General features: G+C 31.1%; 2 protein-coding genes and 1 pseudogene across 2 annotated transcripts; 1 reads left to right on the top strand and 2 right to left on the bottom strand.

Annotated features, from left to right (window-relative positions):
• The first annotated feature begins 763 nt into the window (after positions 1 to 763).
• LOC108468808 (pentatricopeptide repeat-containing protein At4g21065-like) lies at positions 764 to 3,550 on the top strand (annotated as a pseudogene).
• Positions 3,551 to 5,975: 2,425 nt separating this feature from the next.
• Positions 5,976 to 6,734, bottom strand: LOC108468815 (protein METHYLENE BLUE SENSITIVITY 1). Its single transcript, XM_017769676.2, has one exon. It carries the CDS (start codon positions 6,561 to 6,563, stop codon positions 6,249 to 6,251), a length of 315 nt encoding a protein of 104 aa, XP_017625165.1. The 5' UTR covers positions 6,564 to 6,734; the 3' UTR covers positions 5,976 to 6,248.
• A 1,779-nt stretch (positions 6,735 to 8,513) lies between these two features.
• LOC108468806 (uncharacterized) lies at positions 8,514 to 17,160 on the bottom strand. The gene is made up of 14 exons (XM_017769662.2): positions 16,473 to 17,160; positions 15,876 to 15,965; positions 15,594 to 15,656; positions 15,250 to 15,336; positions 14,987 to 15,139; positions 14,715 to 14,875; positions 14,256 to 14,490; positions 14,030 to 14,140; positions 12,450 to 13,508; positions 12,108 to 12,368; positions 11,129 to 11,314; positions 9,853 to 11,007; positions 9,351 to 9,701; positions 8,514 to 9,155 (listed from the first exon to the last, which is right to left on the bottom strand). The coding sequence occupies exons 1-14, from the start codon at positions 16,890 to 16,892 to the stop codon at positions 8,865 to 8,867; spliced, it is 4,623 nt and encodes a 1,540-aa protein (XP_017625151.2). The 5' UTR covers positions 16,893 to 17,160; the 3' UTR covers positions 8,514 to 8,864.
• Between the last annotated feature and the right edge of the window lie 10,771 nt (positions 17,161 to 27,931).

Raw genomic sequence — 27,931 nt, 5'->3', positions numbered from 1 at the left:
ATCAAAACTAGAATTTAAGTTTTAAAATAATACGTTTTACCATGCTGGTGATCTTAATTAATTTTTTTCATTAAGTTCTTTTTATTTTAACAATGATTTCATTCAAAAGGAGCCTTAGCTCTCAAGAATTAAAATATTAAATAATAGATTTATAAATTAATATATAGTAAAATTATATTTTGACTAATTTAAATAAAAAATTATATTTAATCTCTTCAAAATGGACCTGTTCATGGGGCCAGGTTGGATCTTAAAAAATGGAAGGGTTTTGATAAAAATATAGGCTCAAAAAATAGACTTGAAAAAGAATATGTTGTTTTGCTACTGTTTTGTTAATGTTTTATTGTCATTTCACTATTATGATGTTATTATTTAGATATTATAAAATTATTATTTTATTGTTAATTTTGCTATTATTTTAGATGCATTTGTTTGTTAAATTACATCTATCTTAGTGTTATTTAAGTATAAATATTTTTAAATTTATTATCAATTTGTTGAAAATATTTATTTCAATATTTTTAATATTTTGATGTATTATGTTTTTTTTGTTTTTATATAAAAATTTAATAGGAGTGCATCGAGCTAGGCCTGAGTTTTAGCATTTTTAAATCGGATTTAGATAACATTTTAGGCCAATTTTCCAACCAGTTGAACTTATCAAATGGGCCTAAAATTTTATTAAGACCCAACCCATAAATACTTTTAAAAATAATAAAATCATAAATTATTAAATAATAAAATAATATTTTAACCTAACAAAAATTTATAATTTAATTTTAACCAAACTATACAAAATTTTGGATTTAGCTTGTATAACCCTATACAAAATTTTGGATTTAGCTCGTATACCACTAAACTATCACAAAATGCTTAACTTGTAGATAAATATATCTTACAGATGGTGCGAACACACATTTGGCCAATCCCCAAATGTTAGGATTCTTTACGTCCATTTTGTTTCTCTTCAACCATAATATTGCCAATCATTTACGCCTCTAACAATGCAAGCTCTATCCAATTCAGAGCCACTAAAATGGTTTCCACTTATTGTTTAACCCCAAAAACCCATCTAAAAGTCCCCACCATTGTTGTATTTCTGTTGAAGAAACTATCTCCCTTTCATTTTCATCATTGTAAATTCTATTCCCACCATTCTTTACCTTTCCCCAGAACTAGTTCCCTTCACGTTAAGGCTATAAAAGATGGTTCCTTTCAAAATTTAGATGTGGCTAACCACTTATTGAACGTGTTCGTGAAATCTAAAAATTTAAACCATGCATGTAAACTGTTTGATGAAATGCCCCACAGAGACGTTCGAACTTGTACGATACTGGTTTCTACTTTTGTGCATGTTGGTTCTAATGGGGCTGCGTGGAACTTTTTAAGAACATGCAAAATGAGGGTATTAAACCAAATCAATTCACTTTGTCAAGCGTTTTGAAGTGTTGTTCTAGCTTGAGTGAGCTTAAGATAGGGAAAGGAGTTCATGGTTGGATTTTAAGGAATGGGTTTGTTTTTGATGTTATTTTGGAGAATGCCCTTTTTATTTTTACGTCAAATGTGAGGATTTTGGATCTGCCAAATGGTTGTTTGAGTCAATGGAAGACAAAAATAGTGTTACATGGAATATAATGATTGGTGCATATTTGGATACTGGGAATGTGGATAAGGCTGTTGATTTGTTTAGAAGGCAGGGTTTGAAGGATGTTTCTGTTTGGAATACGATTATAAATGGCTTAATGCGAAATGGGTTTGAAAGAATTGCATTGAAACTACTCTATGAGATGGTAAAAGATGGAACTTTGTTTAATGAAGTAACTTTTTCTATAGCTTTGGTCTTGGTTTCATTGTTGAAAGATTTAGAATTAGGGAAACGAATCCATGGAAGGGTGTTGTTATCGGGAATCCATGTTGATGGTTTCTTGAGGAATTCTCTTATTGATATGTACTGCAAATGTGGGGAAATGAAAATGGCATTGAAAGTTTTTGAGAAAATGGATACGTATTTCGGGAGAAATGAAACTCCATTGAAGAAGTCATTTCTTGGAGTTCAATTATTTCTGGATTGATTCTGAACGGTGAGTTTGAAGATGCTTTTAAAACATTCACCTCTATGGTTCGTAAAGATATCGACATAGATGTGTTTAGTATCACTAGCATTGTTTCTGCTTGTGCTAGTTTTGGTGTGTTGGAACTTGGCCGGCAGGTTCATGGCCTTGTTCAGAAAATCGGCCATAAATTAGATGCTCATTTGGGATCCTCATTAATTGACATGTATGCTAAATGTGGCAACTTGGATGATGCTAAGAGGATTTTCAAGCAAACTAATTATATGAATGTTGTGTTGTGGACTTCAATGGTATATAGTTATGCTTTACATGGTCGAGGAAGGGAGGCCGTCCAGCTATTTGAATTCTCGATGAGTCGGGGACTTTTGCCAAATGAGGTAACTTTTATTGGGGTTTTAACTGCTTGCAGCCATGCGGGGCTTGTTGAAGAAGGTTGCCGATATTTCAGGTTGATGAAAGAAGTTTATGGTATCAAGCCCGGAGTTGAGCACTTCACTCGCATGGTTGATCTATATGGACGAGCTGGTCGGTTTAAGGAGATAAAGAAGTTCATTGATGAAAATGGCATCCATCACTTGAGAGCAGTTTGGAGGTCGTTTTTATCCTCTTGTCGACTTCACAGAGATATCGAGATGGCAGAATGGGTTTCTGAAAATCTACTTCGTTGTCAAACACTCGATGCCAGACCTTATGTTTTGCTATCAAATATTTATGCCATAAAACAAAGATGGGAGGAGGTTGAAACTGTGAGAAGATTGATGCAAAGTAGAGGGGTTAAAAAGCATCCCTGTCAATCTTGGATCCAGATCAGGAATCAAGTTCATGCTTTCATCATGGATGATAGATCCCATCCGCAAAAAAACGAGATATGTGCGTATCTATATAAGCTAATCGGAAGATTGAGGGAAATCGGGTACTCATCTGATGCCAAACTGGTAATGCAGGATGTTGAAAAAAAGCAAGGGGAAGGGGAAATGTTACTTGGTTTCCACAGTGAAAAGCTTGCCACTGCTTACGGTATCATTAGTACTGCATCTCAAACACCAATTCGGATAATGAAGAACCTTCGAATATGCGATGACTGTCATAACTTCATGAAATATACTTCTCAGCTACTAGACAAGGAAATAATTGTGAGAGACATCCACCGATTTCATCATTTTAAGCATGGCTGCTGCTCCTGGAGATTACTGGTGATTGAACTGGTTCATGCACATGTTTCACAGTGCTACCAGTATGGAGACGCGTCCAGTATAACATGACGGGATGTCCTTTCTCAAGAGATGGCCCTGGTTGTGCTTGAGCTTTTGTGTTTAGCCGACTTTCCATTGCAATCACGGCCATCTCGTCATCTTGCAGAGCTTGCATTGTTGATGCCTAAATTTTAGTTAAGCCACTTCCTCTTCTTTATTATACATTGAAATCTGCTTTAGCATCACTCTTTTAAATAGGATATATAAATCTTTATTAGATTAAAATTTGATTTAGCATCACTTTTTTCAACCGAGATATCGATCCAAAAAAAGCTTTGATTTACTTAACTTAAAAATTGATACAAATCTATTGAGTCAAATAATTGAACCCAATTTTTAAATTTTTTTTACAAAATTTGTAATAATATATTTAATCAAACTGAACAGACTCAGTTCGGTTTGATAACCTTACTTTTTCTATGAATTTTATGGGATCCGAGTAATCAAATCCAAAACTTGAGACGAGTGTAATCAAAGCATATATGTTTAAATATTTAAAATAATTTAATTAGTTATTCATTATCTTTAGCATGTTTTTGGTACATTATAAATTGAGAAAATATTACATCAACAAGTGCCATTAAGGTATCAAACAAAAGGCTTAATCACTGCAACTGTAGAAATTTTTAATGAGTTTACAAGTATAATTACAGAAAAATATCTACAGAAAATGAATTAAGCAATTTGCTTGCTTACTACTTCCCTATATTGATAAAAAGAAGAAAGAAAAAGAAATTATATGAATGTGAATTTGAAGGGCCTAGAATCCTTTCTTTCACAAGAATAACTGTTTGTAGTAAGATAGTAACAAAGAAGAAACTGGAAAGCAAGATCTTCAACAATGTTGCTCGGGACTCTTTATCTTTCTCCAAGTACTCGTGTTTAAAACCCACATGAGATGGGTATCCAAACATAAGACCGAGGATATAACCTTCCCAGAATCCTCCAAATACGTAGAAAAAATTGAACATACCTATATTGGGAATATACCCGTACCGACACTTGCATCAAAGTCGAAAGAAATAGAACAAAGGTTTTCAGTCAGGCTGACAAGCAAAGTAAAAGTGAAAACATGAACAATTACTAAGAAATAACCCTTCCTGACCACAATCTGATTAGAGGCATAAATGAGCTACTAGATTTGCAAGCTACTCAAATCCAATTAGGTTACTATCGAACCGAGCTAAAGTAATTCGAGCTGTTGGTTGAGGCACGTTTATGATAATACTCAATTCAAAGAGCTCAGAGCCCTAATTGGCTTTTCATTTATAACATATTTTCAATATTGATTTATTATTTTTACCCTATATATGTAGACATATTGCACTTTTTTTCACATCCCTACCATCTTTCTTTCTATCTCACCTTCTCTACCTATTGCGTTTTAAGTGTGTGCATTATTTTTTAAACTTGAATAGTAGAGCTTAATCGAATCGAGCTCAAAAAAATCGATTTTATCTCAAGCCCAGCTTGAGCTCAGCTTGGCCTGATTACAACCCTAAATCAGATAACAACATGAAAGTTCAGGCGTGTACATTACTTTTTAAGCTCTAATAATTTAGCTTAATAAAATCCAGCTCGAATAATTTGACTTTATATCAAGCCAAGTTCAAGCTCGGCTCGGCCAATTACAACCCTAAATCAGATAACAACTTGAAAGACAAAGATCTAGTAAGAAATAACCCCTCTTGACCACCATCATCAGATTACAATTCACAAGCATCAAAGTTCTACCAAGAAAATAACTCTTCAAACCACCACCAGATAACAACATCAATGATCGATCACGTTCTGACGTTACACAAAATTATAACAAATTCATACAAAAAGCAATATAGAAGACAGTAAGCTTACCGATATGAAGCTGTCATCTATCCAGCAGCAACATAATTAACTCTCAGCAAGATATGACCTACCACACAGACCACATTCAAGACTTTGAGTACAAGGCTGTGGGTAAAAAAAATAAAAAGAAACATAAAAGTTTCGAACAATTACAGAACATTTTAACACTCAATTACTAGTAATAACCTATCATAGTAAGCAATAACATAACATTCATAAATACAATTCCAATTTTTATCAAAATGAACACCAAAAAGCAGCAATTAAAACTTATCTGTTCCAATCTTGGAACACACATTTTAGCTCTCTAAAAATCTAGGGAAACACGGTAAAATTACTATTGAGGCTCTTGTTCTCGAAGTCGGATTGTATTTTGCCCAATCTACTAAAAGATAGTAAATTAATTCCTGCATATTAGATCAAAGAGCAAAGGGTCCTTTTACAAATTTCATCTATTTCTACTGTTAAAAATTGGTCCTTGTACATCAACATAAGGATTACTCTTTGATCTAAAGAGTACGATAACTAATTTACCCATTTTCTGAGTAAAGAAGATAAAATGCAATCTGACTCCTAATACAAGTTACCCATGCCATGGAAACACACATTTTTAGCTCTCTAAAAATCCATTCTAAAGGATCCGAACACATCAACATGCACAATTCTCTCATTATTGCATAGTTATAGAAACTAAACCCTACATGCTATTGTTCTAAGCTTTAGCTACCCAATCCTCTAAAATAAACAAATTCTTGAACAAACAAACAAAAACAAGCATATGTTAATATATGCCAAGAAACATACATACACAAACATTTCAATTAATGGATTAATATGTATATATCATCATAATCATCATCAAGGGAGATTTTCTAAATAAAATCCAACCTTTTTTTCACCTAAAACCCCCTTCTTTTATCTTTATCATCGCTACTACCATCATAAATAGATACAGAACAAATAAAAATAAAAGGAAAAAAAAAAGAAGGAAAGAAAAACCAAACCCAGATATTTAAAAATCCCCAAAACGCCAAATTTATCCAGAACAACAATTTATTTTTATTTTCTAATTATTTTATTATTTTCTAAGGCTACCCCTAACACCAGGACGAGGCTTAGATGGCTCAGCGACATGAACAGCATGACGATTAAGAAGCTTAGATTCTTCAAAAGGAATTTTGGGATGTTTGGCATCATGATGGATCTGCATCGATTTCACATCGGGAGCGGTTGTTTTGCAATGAGGACACTCGTATTTGGCATGTCCTCCTTTCTCAACCCCAGAACGGTCAGCTAATCCGGCTTTGCCGCCACCACGGTTGGTGGTGGCAGCGTCGACCTTGGCGGCGAGTTCCTTGGCCGTGTGCTTCTTAGGCTTGGCTTTTCCGGTCATGATTGATTGATTGATGATAATTATGAAATCGAAGAACCAAAAAGGAAAATTGGAAAGCCTTCGGGTTTTTTTTCTTTTTCGGAGGGGTCGGCGGTTGGCGTTAGAATAATTGCGGGAATAAGGGGAAAGGCGTAGGAAAAAGTGAATGTAGCTTTAACTCCCTCTCACTGGATTAAATTAATATTTTTAGGGATAATTCAAATTTATTCTCCAATATTACATTTTTTATCATTTTAATTTTAATTTTTTAGTTAAATTTAACTATCAACTTTTAGCAGATTAAATTTTAATTTAATTGGCATGAAAAATATTGACAACACAAAAGACGTGTTATTGAATATATTAAAATATATTACCTCCTATTAATAAACCTGAAAAGAGGCTATAAATAATTCTAGATTTTATATAAAAAACAGATATAATCATATTGTAAAAATAAAAACTATTAATTTTCAAAAATAGTTAAAATCATTCTTTTATAAAAGATATACTAACTAAATATTAATTTTTAATATTATTGGTGTGAAACTCAAAAACAGTTCATATATACTTTATAATGATATGACACTAATTATGTTATATGTTACATTAATAAATAATTAAAAATTAAAAATGTGTAAAAAATAAAAATAAAACAAAATATTTTTTTAAAATTATAATCAAATTCGATTTTTTCAAAAAAATTAAAGAATAAACCGAATCGACAAAACCAAATTAACAATATATAAACATTAAAAGCTAAAATTATCATTATCTCTAAATTATTTACAATTTAACTTCTAGTAAAAATTTCATTTATAAAATTATAAAATTTAATTTTAATGATAATTGATCATATTTAATTTTTTAATAATATATTTAATCCAATACTATAATAAAGCCACCTTCCATATACATTCAAGGAAAACAAGTGAGGCGGTTTGTAGGTTTATCTGGTGCTTTTAATTTTGTAGACTAATACAATCAACGGCATAATCATCACTAAGGGCCGATTCAGATTCTTTTCAAAAGACTTCGCTCCAAAAGTACTTTTAGAAGAAAAGTCATGAGAACAAGTTGCTTTTGACCGAAATTTTAGCTTTTAGAAGTGCTTTTGAAAACACTTCAGAAACGGAGAAGTTAAAATTTTTAACTTTTCCTCTCCCAAAAGCACTTTTAGTGCTTAATTACTTTTCACCCCTTCAATAATAGAGTACTTCTCTTTTTTTTCTTGGTACTTAATTACAAATGTGTTAAAATCATTAATTAAAAATAAAAAATATTTTTAAAATACTAATTACAAATATTTAATAGTTATATTTAAATATTTAAAATATAGTTTATATACTCTAATTAAATTTTATAAATAATTAATATTTATTGCTTAAAAATATTTAAAATTTATATTTTATATATTAAAATATTAACAAGAAATCATAATATATTTTTTATATTCTTACTAAAATATAATAATATTAACTAATTTAAATATTATTTAAATATATATTTGTTACTTGATAATAACATGTCTAAAATTGACATTTTATTTTTCAAAACACTTTTGACAAAGAATGCTAAACACTAAAATTTTAAACTAAATTTTTTAAAAACACTTCTCAAAAACACTTTTCCACAGCACTTCTCAAAAGCACTTTTTAAAAACATTGCCAAACTAGCCCTAAATAGGTTGAATTAATTTGAAGTGGGATTAATTTGGATGGTGTAAAATTAGATTTTAAGATTTTTTAAATTATTTTAAATCGAATTAATTTTAAATTTGGGTTAATATAAAGTTTAAATTACTTTAAATCAAATTACTTAAATTTAAGTTGACACGTTTCACATTGAATTAATTCAAGTTATTTTTTATAATTAAATTGAATTACATCAAATTCAAAATTTTAAATTCGGATAAAAAAGGGTTTATTTTTATTTAAAAGAAATTAGAGACAGGATTATGGAACGACAATGTTTAGTTATATAATCTTTTAGAATATAAACTAAAAATCATTAGTAAAAATTATGTAAAATAATATAAAACAACTCTAAACATTTAACCCTCAACAAACCCATTTGCAAGCTTTCAAACATGGAATACGAAAGGATTTAGAACCCTTTACCTCTCAACGTGTAACCCTCTAATTCCGAGAAAGCAGAACTATATTCGCAGCTTGACAAAGCTCCCCGCTCGAAGGGTCCGTTGCTAAGTAGCACCAGCATGAAAGTCAGCAGTGCTCTATGGTTTAAGATGGAAGCAGTTTGATTGCCGATGCGAGCTGGCTACTACCTTTGTCACTCAAGGAAAGTGGTTGGGATCATTAACTAGGTCACCGTGTTTTCATCATTTGTGCTAACTTGGGTTTCGTTTTCCGTATTGGGTTGGTCCTCTGAAGGTAGCACCCCGTCTTGACCATTTGCATGATCCTCTCCATCTTCTTTAGCTTCCTGTCCGTTGCTTTCGTGTACATCGTTATTAATTCCACCATTTTCAGCCACTGAGGTATCAACTTCCATTGCCTGGTTTGGGGACGTTGAATCCTGTTCATTGTTTTGCTCCTCGGATGTTCCCATTAATTGTTCGGAATAAGCCATGTACTGGTACATGGCTCGTGCCTGGAGAATAAAAAAAATGTCAAACCTAAGAGATACAGCATTAGAAATTATTAGGTCCTAGCACTCCAACATCTTGTGGTGCTCGTGACAGGAAAGCTATTGCTATTATTGCATGTCATAAAAAGAGCATAGGAAACACTAAAAACCAGATACAAAAATAACAGATTCAATATATCATCAAACAAAGAGACACACCTGTTGTAATTGATCTATTCTCCCAAAAACTATGTTAGCCATCTCCTCAACACCGCTAACAAGATATGGATGCCCAATGTCATCAACATGACGTTCAGTAAATGATGTGCCCTCGTTCAAATTTAGAGCAAGATGATCAGGTCTTTGAAGCAGCCGCTGGAAAGTAGGTTGGAGTTCATAACACTGTTCAAAGAGAGAACGGCGACAAAAGACATACAAGCCAAGGCGAGCACGTGACATGGCAACCACCAATCTTCTAACATCACGAAGGTGCCCGACAAAGCGAGTACGAACAAGAGAAAGCAAAATGAAATCATTTTGCTGCCCTTGAAACTTATCAACTGTAGTAACCTGTAGAAAGGCATATTAATAAGAAATTCGAGCAATATAAGAACCTGGTACTGAAAAAAAAAAAAGAAGCCATGAAGGCAGGCTCTTGCAAGATTACAGCAAGAGATATCTAAAGAACACCTTGTGAGAGGTAAAATCAGAAATAACTTACCTTACTCGGTGGACCAATAAAATCATATGGAAGGCATCGTCTATTGATAACATCACGAATTAGAAGCTTCTGACCATTGTAAGTTGTCAAGATGGAAATTTTATTTGCAGGGTAGCCAAGCAATCGCATGTATATATAGACACTGACAACATATTCAGCTTCGCCTTCATTTTGATAGAACCAAGGAGAGGGAGCAGACTCACCTCTCCCATGGTAGTCAGGTACATCCACTAATTGGTAATCATAGGAAAATCCAGCATTTGCTCTATAGAAGATAGCTTCCTCTTTCACCGAAGGAAGGTCCCCCAAATCCCGGTACCTCCAGTTGTAAAGTTCGGCTATACTTGGCCTGGCTCTACCCTGGGCATTAAGCTCAATGTAAGGAATACCTAGTCGAACAAATCTGGTAAACAAACTTTGATCCATATGGCTATACTTTTGGAAAGCCATATTTTTCACAACAGGAGGCAGCTGGTGATGATCACCAATCAATATGCAGCGTTTAAGTCGTGCATAACCATCCTCCTGCCTTTGGAGCAACATTGGGATGAAAGTTTCAATCTCGAGAATTTGAGCACTTTCTTCCATCAACAAGTTGTCATACTTGAAACCAAGTTGAAGAAAATCTTTTCTCTTTAGGGCTGCATGGGTACATGTCATTGCCACAATCTTTGCCTGCTTGGTCATCAGGTAATTGGCTCGATCAGCTGTTGATTTGAGCAATTCAAATGCCCTGCACTCTTCAAGCTCTTGGAACATAGTCTTAAGATGACGGAAGCAACCCTTGGCTGCCCGCATGTCTTTCTCAAATGATTGGCCAGTAAAGACTGCCTGAGGGGTGTTGGAGAAGAACTCTTTGAAAGGGAAGTGGTCTTGGACAAATGCCGGTTTATCTTCATTACCCGCACACGCAGCAATAAATTGCTCCCAGCGTGAATACACATGGAGCAACCAAAAATATCCAGCAGTTTCACAAGTATACCCTACATCTTCGGGAAGTTGTAGTGACCTTGCAAACCTCTCTACCTCACTAAGCAGTTCCAGCCGTCGAACAAGCATTGCATTCACACGGCCCTGCCTACTGAAGTCCAAGTCAGTTGCTAGCTCTTGCTCACCCTGACCAAGACGAAGAAGATAGCGAGCAGGCACATCTCTCTGCAACACAGTAACATAGACCAAATAAATTTGCACAATGTATTGCTGAATTTTACAGAGCATAAGCTTAATACCGGATGGAGGAAAGAAGAAATTGCATCCATTAAAATGAATAACATACCTCCATTATCTTCTCAAAAAGGTCATTCAAAGCTTGATTAGAATGAGTAATTATTAATGTTCTCTGGGATGGGCAATTGTGATAGAGAACATTCAATATTTGCACTGCCGTATCAGTTTTCCCCGTTCCTGGTGGACCCACAACCATAGTTAATCCAGGCTGAATACCTGATATGATTGCTCCAATCTGCACAAAAAGAAAGGGAGGATTACAAGTGGTTCAAAAACCATTCCAACATTTATAAACTCTTTAACTTATGATTAATATTAGCCAATCAGCACCAGCTCTCTAGAAAAACCTCTCTTTGCTTCTAGTCGTGAAGAATTAACATTTCCCGACATATTCATGATAAATTGAACTGCAAGATGATAATATTTTCTATGAAACATTCTATTTCCAAAAAGAGAAAATGGGAAGACAGGAACCAAGAAAGAAACAAATAAATTGAAAACAATAACTCATCATAACAAAAATTTTCAATTACTCCATTCCTAATAAAGCTGCACTATTGAAACAATTCTCCAGGCATAATATACTGAACGACTTTTCTATTTTACTAAAAGTGAGAGCTCTTCTTCAGAGAATGCAAGAAAAGAAAAACAAGATGAATGAAATAAATACAAAATACATGGAATTATCAACTTTTCTCAAAAGATGAAGAATTGAATTCCAGGACCCTAATTACATATCAAAGCTAAAATATTGAGTAGTTTGCATGCATCAAGAAGTAGTCATCATCTACTAGATTTTATGAAATAGATACCTCACTCACTTTGATATCTTAGGTGGTATTAGCATATAGGATCCCTAGATAACTAATGTGGTGTTAGCATATATGTCGCGTGCAGCTAGAAGTCCACAAATTATCAACACATTAGTTATTGGAATACAAAACCTCCCCTCCCCAGTTATCTATCTTAGAAACCAGAAGATAACAAATCAAATTACATTCCAATAAATTAAAAGAGTTGGCTGAGACCTGAGTAGGTGTAAATCTAACAGAGTTCTGTTTTGGTTGATCTTGAGGATAAGGACCTGGGTCAGGAGGGATATATGCTTCAACAATTAGTTTTTCTTTCTCAACACAAGCATCTACCATCTTGGCATCATTGACACCAGTATCAGATCTTCCATTTTCTGATGGAGCATGAGTATCACTTTTAAGTGACCGAGGAAGCTTGATGCGGAATGGTGGTCTTGGATCCAAAGTTTCCCTACCATCTGAATCAACAAAGCAAACCTAAAAATAAAACAAGAGAAGGTTTCAGTACTCCCAGAACACATCAACTGCAATAGTAAAAGTAGAAACACTGATCAGTACCTGATAATGTGAAAAACTCTCTTTCAGATGGCCTGCATTAAGAAAAGTATCTTTGAAATCCACTGTCTCCAGAAGATCAGGCATGTTTATCCACTGTGCAGCAGAAGGATGCCCATAGCCCAAAAATATTTTATGCAACCAATCAGGAACAATACAATATTCATTCATAAGATCTCTGATAGACTCTAAAATTGCTTTGAAGTTATTTTCCTTAGGCTTCCTCCTCATCAACACATTGAACGTCCCGTAAACATCTTCAGCACCTTTTTCAGCAATGTCAGTGACATCCATGTGATACTGTGCAGCATCTAAAGCAACAGTCACAGTTCTCAGTTCACCTTTTGGTGGCTTCCATTCCTCACGTTTAGTTCTTCCACTGAAATCATTCATGAGAGTCCCCTCCTCATCACGAATCTCAATAATTTCACATCCTCGTACATACTGCAGACCAAGCTTCTGCGGCACACTAGCCTTAGCCTCTTCCTCTGCACTTAGAGGTTTAAATAAGGGGCTAATAGATAGCAAAAATAAAACATCATGCTCCTTAAGGGCATCCCATTCTGATCTTATTTGTGATTTATAACTAGAAATGCTGTATGTAATCGCTGCAGTTACAGAAGCAGGCTTGACTTCTCCAATATTTGGCTGCTTTACCTCAGTGATCTTGAATTCTCTAATTGGCACAGCCATTCTTGACCAGCCACGGAAAGCAGTTTCTCCCTCATTATTGATATAGGAAAGAAGGTGAGGAATGGCTTCCTGGATGTCCTCACGAATTTCATAAGTAGACTCCAGACGGAAGAGATTGAAATTCCTTAGAAGATAATCATGGAGTGTTAAGAATTGCAGGTTCAGCTTAGGAAGAGCGAGACAACCTTCACCAGAGTAATTAATACTCGGCACAACACTTTCATCCCACATAATCTGCTCATTTGGGTAGAGAGGAAGAGCATTTATGGCTTCTTTTTGAGACTGGTGCTTCTCAAAAAAAGAGACCATAACCTCAATAAGAAAATCAACCCTGTCTGACCAAGGATCTTCATTTGAAACCAGTTTGAGCTGAAAAGAAAATTGGAAAATGCATTATGGAAATTGGTTATAGTAATGGTAGTTTCGTTAACAGACAGGTGAGCATGCACTGCAAGCATATCACCAGCTAAAACTCAACCAAAAAATAAAACAAGTTATGGTCCTAGCTGATTAAACAATAAAGCAAAGAACATGGCAAAAGCTAAAATAAGGATGTACATCATCTTGTACCAGATGAAGCAAGAAGGTCATGAAACTAAAAGAACAATCCAAGCTGTTCAATGTAGTATAACCTGAGTGGATCTCCATCACTCATTAGACCAAGAAATCAAGTAATATATATACTTCACTCAACTAAGCTACCACGAAACATGTTGTAATAAATGCATTCACAAGAGAACTAAAATTACAACCCATAAACAATGATGACACTACAATAGTTGCGGTGAACATCTCACAAAACTTCATTCTCTGAAAATCCTAGTTTCAAATTAAGTACCAAAATATATAATGATAATAGCAAAAAACAAACAACTTCACAACCTACAAACCTTAGAGCAAACCAAGTCCTTTAATTCTTCAGGAGAAAGTACAGACAATTTCTTTGAGAGATCCACCCGCTTGTGTATTGCACCAACATTGGCCAGTGCAAGTTCTTGCAACTACAAGTACCACAGAAGCAAAAGGAAATAAAAGAGTTAAAATCTGGAACCTATGAACTGTGAAGATAGGAACTTTCTGCTAATTACACGCATAAACCAACCGCCAATGACAGACCTTGGGAACTTTCTTAAAAGCAAGCAGTTGGAAGGATTGAAAACGATCATAATGAGATTGGAGCACCTCATCATCCGTCAACTGAGTGCCAACATGATCATTTATCTCAAAATTTTCATAGAACTGTAACAAGTCCACAAGTTGTGCAAAGAGTTTCCCTTTTTCATGTCTATAAAGAGCACTTAAATGGCATTTGGCAACTACAGCTACATCAGCCACAAGAGGCCTCAGATACCTGTACCACAAAAGAAAATCAGAAATGGAAAAAGAAGACAATGAAGAGAAGGTTCAAAGAGTACTAAATAAGCAGATGAACAAGGAGTTCAACATGAAACAATAAGACATTTGTTAACCACCCCCTTTTTTTCCCCAGAAGATGCAAATAAATAACCAACAACAAAAGAAAAATAAATCAGTTAAAAGCTAAGAGGATAGGATCCTGTTGCAGGGCAATGATACCTCCTTGTTGGCAGCTGACTCAATAAATCAATGAGAAACTCCATAAACCTTTCACAGTACAAAATAGAAGCATCATCAACTTGATCGAAAATACTAGAAGCATTAAGCTCATCATCTTCACTGACAGGATTCTTCTGGGTAAAAACCTTATGATCAAGAACCTAAGTAACATGAAAAATTGGCAATTAATTGCTGCAAAATCATTGAACACCAAACCCCCACCCACCATGAAAAAAAAAAAAAAAGAAGCAACTTATTCTCCAGCATAGTACCTCAAGAAACTCTTCTATCAGATTTCTCAAGAAGTTAACTTCCAATGAAGATAAGGGATCAAGATGCACTCCTAGCTTCTTGGCATCATCAGATTCTTTCTTTATCATTCTTTTCCATTTCTTGATCAAATCTGGATTTAGACAAAGTTCCATCTACGGAGAAATAATAATGATGATGATGATGATGATGATGAGAGAGAGAGAATAAAATATCCACCAGCAAAAGGAGACTGCAAAATACAATTCATTCAATAAAATCTTACCTGAAAACGACCATACGACAAACTGTGCCAAGATCGCAGACTTGCTAATCTAAGGACAGTTTCCCTGACAATTTCATCTTCCAAACTCTGTCTCATTCAGCAGGTACAGCATTACAAAATTGATAGTAGCTCAAGAATGCAGTTCTATGTTTACACATGTATTATGAACTATTGCTTATCATCTTCAGCTCTATTATACTGTTTTAAGGTAACAGAATATGCAAATCAAGTTCTTCCATTCAACTGTCTGAGGTTATATTCCATAAGAGCAAATATTTGAGAGATGCATGAATTTGTAACATCCAAAAGCATTCACTAAAATGAATACTTAGGTACTAGATTACCTGAAAAGCATTGATCATGAAAACCAGATAATTCGTTTTCTCTGCAATGGTTAATTCTCTTCCCTGCATCCAAACCAGTTATCAAAGATTTAGCCTATTTGTCATCAATTTCTGAACAAAGAATACTGAAGTACTACATCTAGTGCTTTTGTTTGAAGAAAAGAAACAAATATTTCCAGATTTATGAGATCATACGTAAAAAGAAAATAGCATGTCGAGTTCTTCTGTACCATTAGACACTTCCTTGAATTAATTCTACCTAAAAGAGATAGCAATACAAACCTCCTTAAGCCGAAGAACCCTCTCAAGGAATCCTGTGAATACATCCTTCCTATCATAAAAGCATCCCCAAGCAGCCACATTCTCTCGAAACTGCAATGTTCAAAGATAAATTGTCAAAAACTGCTCATTAAATTACCTCATGCTGCATATGAAATTTCTTTTAATCTGAAAAGGAACATTTCATAAACTGAAACTTAGTGCATTCAGAATAGTTTCATAGGCATCAGTCTTCAAAAGGGGTTCAATACAGTCTGGACGACAAATATGCCAAAGATCATTAAAACAAAAATCCCTAAGGTTCCGATGTAGTTAAAACTGCTGCAAATGAATGTTGCTTTTTACTTGATCTTCCTATGAAGTTACAAAAGCCAAAGGCAAAATCATAATTGACAAAAAAAAAGGAATATTATCAACAAAATATGTCCTACTCCTACTTCTTTTATCACCAACTCTAACATAGATAAATGCAAAATATAATTTGCTTAGAATAAGAAAGAAAAAAAAAGGTCGCAAAGCAACAAGCAAAGAGTAATTCAACAAGTTAGATCTATCAAAGTTATTTAAAACAAATTTAATTTATTTAAAAAAGGGCTTTACCTTCTCATTGACCATCAAAATCATGGACATGACATGCTCATACGAAGCCGTCTCAGCATCAAAATTCGGCCATAAGTAATTCTCCAAATACTGACTAACCTCCAATATCATAACCCTCTGCAACGGCACAGTTTTCCTCTGAGACTTCCCTTCAGACTTCACCGTAAGCTCGGTCTCATAAATCTCCTTAACCAGCTGAGGATCGAACGGCTTTTCAGGCTTCGAACCACCGCTCTTCAGCCAATTCGCGGCTGCTATTCTAGTCAGCTGGTCCCGCTGGATTTCAGACAAAGTAATAGAGCTCGGAAGGGATGAACTGTGAGGAGGTTTCGTTTCCGGTTTGTCGGCTAACTCAACCGGGTACTCCGCCACATGGTGGCGCTTGAAGTCGTAAACGCCGGTTCCGTGAACCTTCGTCATTGAAAAAAGTTGAGGAGCTTTAGGGTTAGGGTTAGGGTTTTTCGCGGCAATTTACAAAGGTGGCGAAAAATGAAGACGAATTTGAACTGGAGAAAAACAGGGATTAGCCGTTGGATCTGCTGAAATTGTAATGCATAATTGGAACAAAGTGTTAAAACTTAGAAGGCTTTTGATTGTGAAACTTGAAGTGGGGGGTTTGTGAGGGGTTTTGGTTGAAGCTGAAGATGAAAGTGAGCGCCATCTCAAGTTTCACCCCATAAATCAAATTTGTTTCATTTTCTTTTAAGAAATGGCCCAAAGGCCCAAATCACAAATATAAATGTAAATTTGGTGGACTTAATACATTGACCTTTTGTAGAATTGGATCTAAACTAAATTATCTGGTAGCATTTTGTTAGCGACTGATAGACAATTCGCATTACAAATTCACATATCCACCGGTATTTATTCCATTTTTTTTTTGTGTATTTAGATAATATTCGAATTTGGGTTTTAAAATTATTATTTGTTACGGATTTAGAGAGGATACGAATATTCATTATTTAGCCCCATATTATTTATTTGGATAATATATGCGAATTCAAATATCATAATTAGGTGTTAGTAGTACTGGGCATATAAATAATTATTGATGTACTTGGACACATCGTAGCTTGAACCACCACCGTTGGTTTTATGCACAACTTATTTGCAAACCTGCTACCACTTGAGGTGTGTACCTTTAATTGTTGAGGTCCAGGTCAATTATCTAAAGGACGACACTTCGAAGGCAATACTTTTCATAGAGTAGTCAATTCCCCCCTTAAGTTGTCTTCCAAGCGTCGTCCTCTGGGCGACCAACTCGAACCTCAACATTCAAAGGTATTACCCCCGTGTCGGAGTTTTGTCCCCAACTTTCGCAAAGAGTCGTGAATAGTTCATAGAGAGAGTACTTCGGTTGGTGGAGATCAGTACCTGCAAAACTTAGGATAGATGTTAATTTTGGGCATGTGAATAATTATACAGGTACCTAGGTGTGCCATAATTCGAACCACCAACCTTGGCCTTATATGCAACTTATTTGCTAACCCAGTACCATTTGAGCTTTGCACACTAAGGGTGTTCAAACAGTCGATTCGATTATTAACAGAACTGAAGTATTATTAATCGAATTATTCGAAATGTAAAAATCTTTAACCGTTAACTGAATTAAAATTTTGTTCAAACACATTAATTGAACCGAAATTTATATGTTTTTGTCTTTTGGTTAAAATAAATATAAAACATATAAAATATACATGGTTAATGTTCAATTTTTTTAATAGTTCAAAAAACATATTATATATAATATATATTGTTTATTTCAATTAATATAAAATAATAGTTAAAAACACATTGCTAATATAAAAGTATATTATATATAATATATATTATTTATTTTGGTTAATTCGATTACTTACTCAATTTCGAACCCAGTTAACCGATAATCGAAATTTGAAAAAATTATTAACCGACCTCCAACTTAACTAAATTCGGCCATCGATAGATTAACTGAATTAGATTGGTTCGATCGGTTAATTCGATTTTAACCGAACAATAAACACCCCTAATGTACACGACTCTCTGCGAAGGTTAGGGACAAAACCTCAGCATGGAAACAATACCTTTGATTTTCGAGGTCCAAGTCGACTACCTTGAGGACGACACTTTGAAGGCAATACTTCTCTCAGATGAGCATTTTCCGCCTCAACATTACCAAATTTGAAATTTCATAAATGATTGGGAATTTTAAAATCTTTTTTTTTTTGAAATTCAGATATCCGACAAATAATAGTTTTTATTTTAGATTCAAATTTGTATAATAACATTCAGATAAATTGTGGATAATAAAATTTTTGAATATTTAGATAGATTTGCAAATTTGGATAATTCAAAAATGCAAATATCTATCCTGCAACCATTTCTATATGAGACTTAACATACAAGTGATTAAAAATATTTCAAAATGTTAGTGATCAATTTATAACCTTTTATAATTAGGTGACCGAAATAAAAATTATCAATAATTAAGTGACCCTAGTGCAATTTACTCTTAGTTGATGACAAAAGACTTAATTGGAATAACAATGTTAGTTTGAGAATTAAATTAAAATATCCTATGGTATAAGGATCAATTAGAATTTAATCAATTGTTTAAGGATGCTTAATCCAATTTTTGAGGATACTTAATCCAATTAACCCATTACACTTAATAGAGAAAATATAGAGAGAGTGTTAATTAATAAATAAATTATAAGTGTATATTTTTACAAAATTAAGTTGAAATTTAATAAAAGGTGAAGTGAAGTAATAAGTGGAGCGTAGTGGAGACCATGGCCCTCATAAAATGGTAAATTTTTAATTTAAACTATTTATAATTTTATAAAATTTTAAATTAGTAACAAAAAATTATACTTTAATTCTCTAAAATGATAAAATTTGATTTAACCTTTTAAATATTATAAAATGTAGGTTATTAAAATGATAAAATTATATTTTTACAATTGTAAAAATATATAATTTAATTTCGGTCTCCAAAAAATTTTCAAACTCCACCACTTGTGGCAAAATAAAAATAAACTATAAATGTTATCAAAATTTATGAAAATAAATGTTTTTTTTAATTAAGATATTTACCATTGATAATAATAAATACATTTCTCATTATAAGTGCTTTCTAAAGAAATAAACTACTAACCATCAACATCGATACAAAAATCGGAAGAAGATGGATATATCAATTCTTATACCATCATGCTCAATCTCTCTAACTAACATGCCGACCACTATAATTGGAAGGTACCCTTAATCATAACAATTTAGCATAATAATCAAAATAATTTATTTTAAAAAATTAATTTAGCTTTTAAAGTTGCGTTGTTTGTTAAATAACCAAAAAATGAATGAAAAATTTAGTATTTATTAACTTTGCTGACTTGATATACATGTGCATTTGTTACGTGGAAGTCACATAATCAATTAATTAAATTTTAAAATTTAAAAATTCAAAATAATACAAAACTAGTTTTAAAATTTATCAAAGAATATAATTTTTTAAAATATTTTTATTTTTATAAATTAATTAATTGCTAATGTGACATACACGTGGCAATTCACATATATGCCATGTCAAGAAAGTTAACAAACATTAACTTTTTCTTCTAATTTTAGGTGATTTAACAAATAATACAAGTTCAAATACTAAAAGAGACAGAAAATTAAATGATAGGTTGAAATGATTATTATAATTTGAATGGCTAAATAAATCATTATACAAATTAATTGCATATAAAACATCAAAAACATGAAATATAATGAGTGAAATATTAAAATATTAATTTTAGACTAATGTAAAGATTAAAAGAGAAGAAAAATTAAGTAGAAAGTTAAAATGACTTTTAAAATTGAAAGGTCAAATAAGTTATTATACTAATTAATTACATATAAAACATCTAAAAGTGAAATATAATAGTGAATTATTAAAATATTAATTTTAGACTAATATAAAATCAACCCTACTGCAGTTATTAATTTATTGACTAACAGATCAAATTATAATAAATTGTTGACTCTAATGGAGTCTTTATCTCCTTTCTTGTTGGCAGATGCCAGTGGGGCTTATGTGTACCAATCTCTTTATAGTGTGATTTCTTTTGATGTTATGTTTGCCCCTTCTTCAACCAAAAGAAAACTATCATTTTTTTCGTATATATTTACCGATAAGTGTTGAAAGTAGGGTGAAATCACAAAATATTTTTGGCGAAATTAAATTATATATTGTAAAGTAAAATATAATTTATTAATTTAGTAATTTATATTTTATAATTTTTAAAAAATTAAATTAAAATTTTATTATTTTTGAAGAATAATGTATAATTTTATTATTATTAATTTAAAATTTTATAAATTATAAAAGGGTCTAAATAAAAAATTTTCCCCTCCCAAGTCCCAACTACCTGAATTCGCCACTAATTAGAACAATGGGTGAATTTAAATCACAGAAAGGTCTGAAAAGTCTTGGTGTCATTGAAAATGAAAAATTATTTAGAGCTTCTCTTTGAATTATAAATTAATATATGGTTAATTTACATTTTGGTCCTCTCACCAATTTTTTTTAAATTCTTTCAAAAATAATGTAATTGTAAATTAATACATAAAATTATATTTTGACATCTTAAAATTTATAATTAAATTTTGATCCACTCTAAAAAATTATTAGATTTGCCCTTGGTTGGGTGCAATGTTAAAATATATTGCATTTTTAAAGAAATATTCGAGTTCAAACTTTGTAAATGACATTGATGTGAGGGCACAATGATAAATCCTAAATATGAACTATAAAATGAACACGAAAAATATAAATATGTATTCAACCATTAATTTTTTTACGTGGAATAGATACTTACGACATGTTTGATTTGTTAAAATAAAATAGAATAAAATAGCATGCAGTGGGAATGGAGTAGAATTACATTGTTTGTTTGATTGATTGAACTGAATAAACGAGTAATAATATTACATTGTTTAATTGGATAAAGTGATGTTTAGGAATATGCAAATAATAAATATAAAATGATATTATTATCCTTATTCAATTAAATAACTGATAATATATTTATATTATTATTCCATAACTAAATAAATTGAAAGTAATTGTATTTAATAAAACTTATAAATGTGTATTAATAAAAATATTGCATTAAAAATTAAAATCTATAAATATTTCAATAAATTAAAATAAAAATAATTATTTTAATATAAAATATTAATTTAATAATAAAATACATAAAATGTTATTATTATAAAATAAAACAATTTATTCTTATCATAAAAATACTAAATATAGGAAAATATAAAATTAATTTATGTTAAATATTATATTTATTTAAAACTGATAAATATATTATATTAGAAATCCTATCATGTCTGTATGTGTGAAGAAACTATGAATTTAAAATAAATAATAATAAAATATGTGTGTTTAAAAATAACATACAATAAATAATAAAATTATAGTTTGAAATTAACTAACCATGATAACAAATGAAAGATGTACGATATTAAAATAAAATATAGATTAAATTGTGAGTAGAATAAAATTTAAACACGTAAATACATCATATAAACAATATTATATGCATTGCAATTATTTGTCATGGTTTTGTTAACAAATGCGAGTTGGTGTCACAGTTAGTGTCATGTTGACTTGTGACTCAAACTCGATTAATATAGATACAATTAATGGATATAATAGCTTGTGCATATTAAAATAAAAATGTATAAAATACATTAAAATAAAGCTTTGGTTCAGTGGTAAATTTAAAATTTTATTAATTCAATTGATGTGAGTTTATTATCATGGGCATATTTTAATTGTTTTTCTTAAAATGAAAATACTAAAATACCCTAAAATAGTATAAATTTTTTAAACTATGGAATGACATTTCCGTAGTTTCTTGAATTGATAACTTGGTTGAGGATGACAATAACTAGTAAAACACTTAATAAATAGTAAGTGTAGATATACAACTAATGGAGATAATAACTTATACATATTAAAATTAAAATGTATAAAATACATTAAAATGAAGCTTTGGTTGATTGATAAATTTAAAGTTTTATTAATCCAATTTGTGCGGATTTAAATCTTATTATATCCATATTTCAATTGGTTTAGCTAAAATGAAAAAGATTAAAATGCTCTAAAATAATATAGCTTATTTTAATTACGGAATGACATTTTCGTAAATTATTAATTGCATTATTGACACGGTTAAAGGTGACACCGACTCAACTAAACACTTAATAAAAAATAGTATAGATTAAATGTAACTTGTATTTTATATTTAAAAATATAAATTTAATATAAAATGTTTCTATTGTCTCATTTCTCATCTCATTTTATTGGTTCTGATTATATTTGCTCTTTTTAATACAATGCCTAGAACTATTTATAGTCTCTCTCCAACTTATAAATAAGAGTATAATACGTTTCAGCATGCTCAAATCTACATTTTATTGTACTGACAGCAATACACATACCAATCGAATTCAGACTAAATCGACAAATTATTAAATTTTTCAAAAAAAACATTTTAATTTGAAATTATCTTACTAATTCATTATTAATTCACAATTCAGCTTAAACCAATTAAATAATAATAATTTTTATTAAGACTCAATTCATACAAATTAAATCTATTCAATTGAATAGAAACTTTTTATCCTTTCAACATTTTATTTTAAATTTTTTTTAAATATAGGTAACAAATTTCATGACTCTCAGACAAGACTGATAACTAAATCTCCACAGTTTGGAAAAGAATTTTGGTCACTTCCACCTCTACGCCTTTCCGTGTGGACCATCAATTTCCTTGTAATCACTCTCAATGCTATTTATCTAATACCTCTTGTCTCGAAATGTCCATCTTATTGCATTCGAATATTTTAATATTTGATTAAAATTATTTATTTTAAATTTGTATTAAAAGTTTTAATTTAAACTTGAGTTTAATCTTATTCGACAGTCGGATGGTGAATCCGAATTAGTAAATTCAAATTAAATAATAAATTTTATTTTTATATCAGATAATATTTTTAATTTACATTATTTATAAAATATATTTTATTAATATATAGGTTAAAATATGTCATAAATCTTTACGCTCTTCATAAATTTATAATATAATTATTAATTTTATTTATAAAACTTAATTTCTCTATTTTCCATATTTAAAATTACAGTTTATATTAGAATAAAACCATAATTGGAAGTGTTTAGTCCAATTAACTTGATAATAATCCTAATTCTTAATCTCGAATGAACCCATGAAAGTTATCAAATTTGTTGTCAGTTGCGTTTACCTTTCAAACCATCATTTTATACATATTAAAAGGTATTGACAAAATAGAATCAATTATTTTATAATAAGTAATATAAAATATAATCATTATCTTTCAGTTTCACATGTAATAATATATTAAATACTTAAAAGTTAAAATGGTTGTCTCATGCATTACAGGCTGGATTTATATTAGATTTCTAAGATTTTATCAATCAATTATTGTTTGACGAATTGAAAATGAAGTCAGTAAAATTTTAAATGACAATATAATTTCCTTAAAATAATAAAATAAAATATATGAAAATATCTTACATTAAGTAAATATTTATTTATTTATAGCTTTTCACGTTTTTTATACTATTATATAGTTTTTATTATGGATTACCAAACATATTAAAAATATTAAGGAGATAATATTTAATGCACTATTCAAGGCTTAAATTAAAAATTTTTAGGGATTGAAATTAAATTGTATATTTTTACGATAATAAAAATGTAATTTTACCATTTTAATAATCTATATTTTATAATTTTAAATAATTAAATTAAATTTTTATCATTTTAGGGGTCAAAGTGTAATTTTACCATTAAAAATTAAAAAATTAAGGGGTCTAAATAGAAATTTTCTATTTAAGGGGGTTGAGGCCCCTGCCAGCCCCCTGGGTTCACCACTACACTATTAGTAGATAAGATCCATGTACCATCAATGAATAATAATATGAAACCTATAAAATAATGGATGATTTATAATAAATACCAATAATTTTATTTAAACATAATTAAATAATAGTTAAATTATAAATAAGTGCTAAAACCCTAAACTCTATATCATAAACTTGAAAACATAGATTCTAAACTTTTAAACCCAAAGTCTCAAATACAAAAGTTATTAATATTTATTTATATTGTTATAATTAATATTTAATTATGTTTAATTAAGTTATTAGAATTTATTTTATAAGTCTTCCATATCTTTTGTTTAATTTAATGATGATGTATCATATGTCATTATTTATTATTAATGGTGTATAAAACTTATGCAATGATGGTGCATTAAATATTATTCTAATAATAGATCATTGGAAATATTTGCTTTTTATAATTTTTACATATTTTTATTTTCTAAAATCATTTTCAAAATTTTCAATCAAATATATTTTCCTTGGTGTTTTCCATTTTCAAAAAGAATAATGTGAAAGCAAAGAAACATTAATTTTCAGTTCATTTAAGTTTTTTCAAGGATTGCCAACAAGTCCTTCCCATTCTTTTCTAAAGATAATACGATGTCAATAAATATATTCGTTCCAAAATTTAAAATCAAGGCACGATTTCTTTTTATAGTGTGTTTTGGGATCTAGGTTAGGGGTAGCTTTTTTAATATTGTTGTTCTTGTGAACTTGTTCATCTTATCGTAAACTTGATTAAAGTCCCGTTCAGCAGTGCTTTTGAGATGGGCTTTTCTCTCAAAAAGCATTTCTCACTTAAAAGTATTGTCAAACAGATATCAGTTGAGTAAAAATTTCAACTTAAAAAAGTGTTTTTTGGCAGATGAAAAATTTGAAAATTTTAACATTTTCTTCATCCAAAGGTGCTTTTAACCTTAATTTATCTTTTTCAAAAGACATGTACCTATTTTTTCTTTCAAAGTTCTTCCTCTAGTCCTCTTCTCTTTTGTTCCTTTTTTAATTCCTCCACCGGTGAGTTTCTTTTTTTCTTCTTCTCTTCAAGTTGTTCATTTTTTCTTCTCTTTTAGTTTAGTTATTTCTGATTGTTTGATTTCTACAGAAATTGATTGTTTGATTTTACAGAAATTTTATAGAAATTTTAATACAAAAAATTTACAGCATAAGTTATAATAAATTATTTTTATATTATTACTAAAATATCATAATATTAACTAATTTGAACTTATTTAATTAAACGCATATTTGTTATTTTATAATATTATGTTTAAAATGGACATTTTATTTCTTAAAAAAGTACTTTTTGCCAGCAATACTAAATACTTAAATTTTAAACAAAACTTTCAAAAACTACTTAATAACATTTTTCAAAAGTAATACTAAACTAACCCTAAGTAACCTTCATTGATTATGGCATATTTGAGGTGCTCGTGTTGCAAGATTATCATATATATAGGTCTAAGCACCCTAACTGTCTGTTTAATCTCGTCATTCTACCATCATTGCACTAAAATGATGATTGAGTGAATGCTAGTAGCATTTGTCTAGTTTCGAGTAAAATGGTCTTAGTCTAACTCTTTATTAGCTAAGAAATACCCAATGAACTGACTCTTCATCTCACTGAAGTTACGAGTGAATCATGCTGGGAATGAGGAGTACTAGGTTTTGCCGTGATTTCTGAAGGTCATTGGGAACACTCTACATTTTACGCATCCGAGACTTTCAGAATCTCCATATACAATCGTCATATTGTTCAATATGCTCTTCAGGATCTTTGGTACCGTGGCGCTTTTCTTTTGTAGCTTGAAGTTGTAGGGGAAAATGTATTAGCTGTTTCAATCACTAAAAGGTTGTTAGAGCTTTGGACTCAGCTCGCCCCACCTGGCTTAGCAGTCTGCATGTCGTAGAGTTCTTACCTTAGCTCCTTCATCTTGTCATCTAGGTATTTGCTTTGGCAAGGAACCATTTGAATAACACATCCATCTTCATTTCATTGGCGTGTTGGTCTATGAACTGGTTGTCATTGCTTTTAGTTAAACACCAGAGTCATGACATTTTTACCACCTGTTTGTCACTACTAATAGGGGGCTCGTTGAGTGACCATCAACTCCCTTATTCGTTATTGGAGGAGCATTTGTCGCTGATGGTCGTGGTCGCGTTCATATTGTTATTTTTGGAATTATTGTTGTAGATTGCGAAGGTGTAGGCCCTATCAGGGATTAGATCAGTTTTGATTTAGGACTTAAAGTCCCTTAGCTGGGGAGGGGTATCCAAAATAAGGGTTGTAGTATCCTAGCGAGTGGTCATACTTGGGATGATATTATTATTGAGTGAATTGCCTGTGAGAACCTAGTGTTGTTAGCTAGAGTTCTATCTAACTATGCAAATTTTGGTTGCTGAGGGAAGCTTGTGATGTTTTGAGTGTAGGGGTAAGTCATTGTTTTTAGTTTTGAAGGTTGAAACACACACACCACACCAATTGTTGATGCAAGATCAGTGATGTAATCTTTTGTGATGGTTCATCAAGTGGATAAAAAATTATAAATGATTAGAATATAGGCTCCTTATGATAACTAGAGCCAGATAGAAGAAGGAAATAGATTATTGAGAATACCCTAAGATGTTTATGGGTCTTAAAAAAGGGTTCATTAGACTTTGTGTGTCGTCCTATATTATTTCTAGACTCACAATAACCTAGCCTGCAACCTATTGATATCCTATCGTCGTAAATACAAATTGTCCTGTTAGGACAAATAAGTACTTGTGGTGAACTAATGGCACATATCCTATCCATGTCAAGGGTACAGTCCCCTGGTGTGAGCTTGCGGGGACCTGGCCTTGCGAGGTCATGGGCTCACATGATTCTGAACTTGTGGGTTTAGGTCTCATAGGTATTGTTAGCTCACAACAAAATTAAAATTTAAACCATAAAACCTAAAATCTCTTTTTGGCCATGTGTTATAGCTAAACTATCACATTAGTACTTGTACTATTTTTTATTTTGGCCTTAATCCTGTAATCCTCGTTGCCTCAACCCAAATTTCTGTTAAAAATTTTAAAATATAAAAAACTAAAAAACCATTAAAAGTCCCAAAAAATCATATATTCTTTTGAGAAATCACTTAAAATCTCTCAGGAAATTATAAAAAAATCAATAATCTATTTTTAAAAATTATAAAAAATTAAAATTATAAATATGCAAAAACTTCAAAACATTTAAAAATTTGTTTGTTTGGAATTTTAGGGTTTCTTAAAAAATTGAATTTTATGAAAATGGTTTTAAGATTTCTATGGCATTTTTGTGCTTAAAAAATTCTTAATTCCTTAAAAATATAAAAAATTGAGATTTTTATGATTTTTTATTTTTAATAATATTAAAAATTTAAGTATTTTAAAAATTTTTAACACATAACAGCGCGTCATTAGTTGATTTATTTTTTAATAAAATTTTTATTGAGATAACACAATATAAAAAATAAAATACTTTAACTAA

Source organism: Gossypium arboreum, chromosome 8, assembly GCF_025698485.1.
Source record: "Gossypium arboreum isolate Shixiya-1 chromosome 8, ASM2569848v2, whole genome shotgun sequence".
NCBI lineage: Eukaryota > Viridiplantae > Streptophyta > Magnoliopsida > Malvales > Malvaceae > Gossypium > Gossypium arboreum.
Note: the sequence above shows the minus strand (reverse complement) of the source record. Positions and strands in the feature narration are given on the sequence as shown.

Excerpts from the sequence above, each read along its gene's own strand:
- LOC108468815 (XM_017769676.2), bottom strand. The coding sequence starts at position 6,563 with ATGACCGGAAAAGCCAAGCCTAAGAAGCACACGGCCAAGGAACTCGCC.
- LOC108468806 (XM_017769662.2), bottom strand. The coding sequence starts at position 16,892 with ATGACGAAGGTTCACGGAACCGGCGTTTACGACTTCAAGCGCCACCAT. Across the intron at positions 14,876-14,986 it reads TGATAGAAGAGTTTCTTGAG|GTTCTTGATCATAAGGTTTT; the intron begins GTACTATGCTGG and ends CATGTTACTTAG. Across the intron at positions 11,315-12,107 it reads TTAGATTTACACCTACTCAG|ATTGGAGCAATCATATCAGG; the intron begins GTCTCAGCCAAC and ends CTTTTTGTGCAG.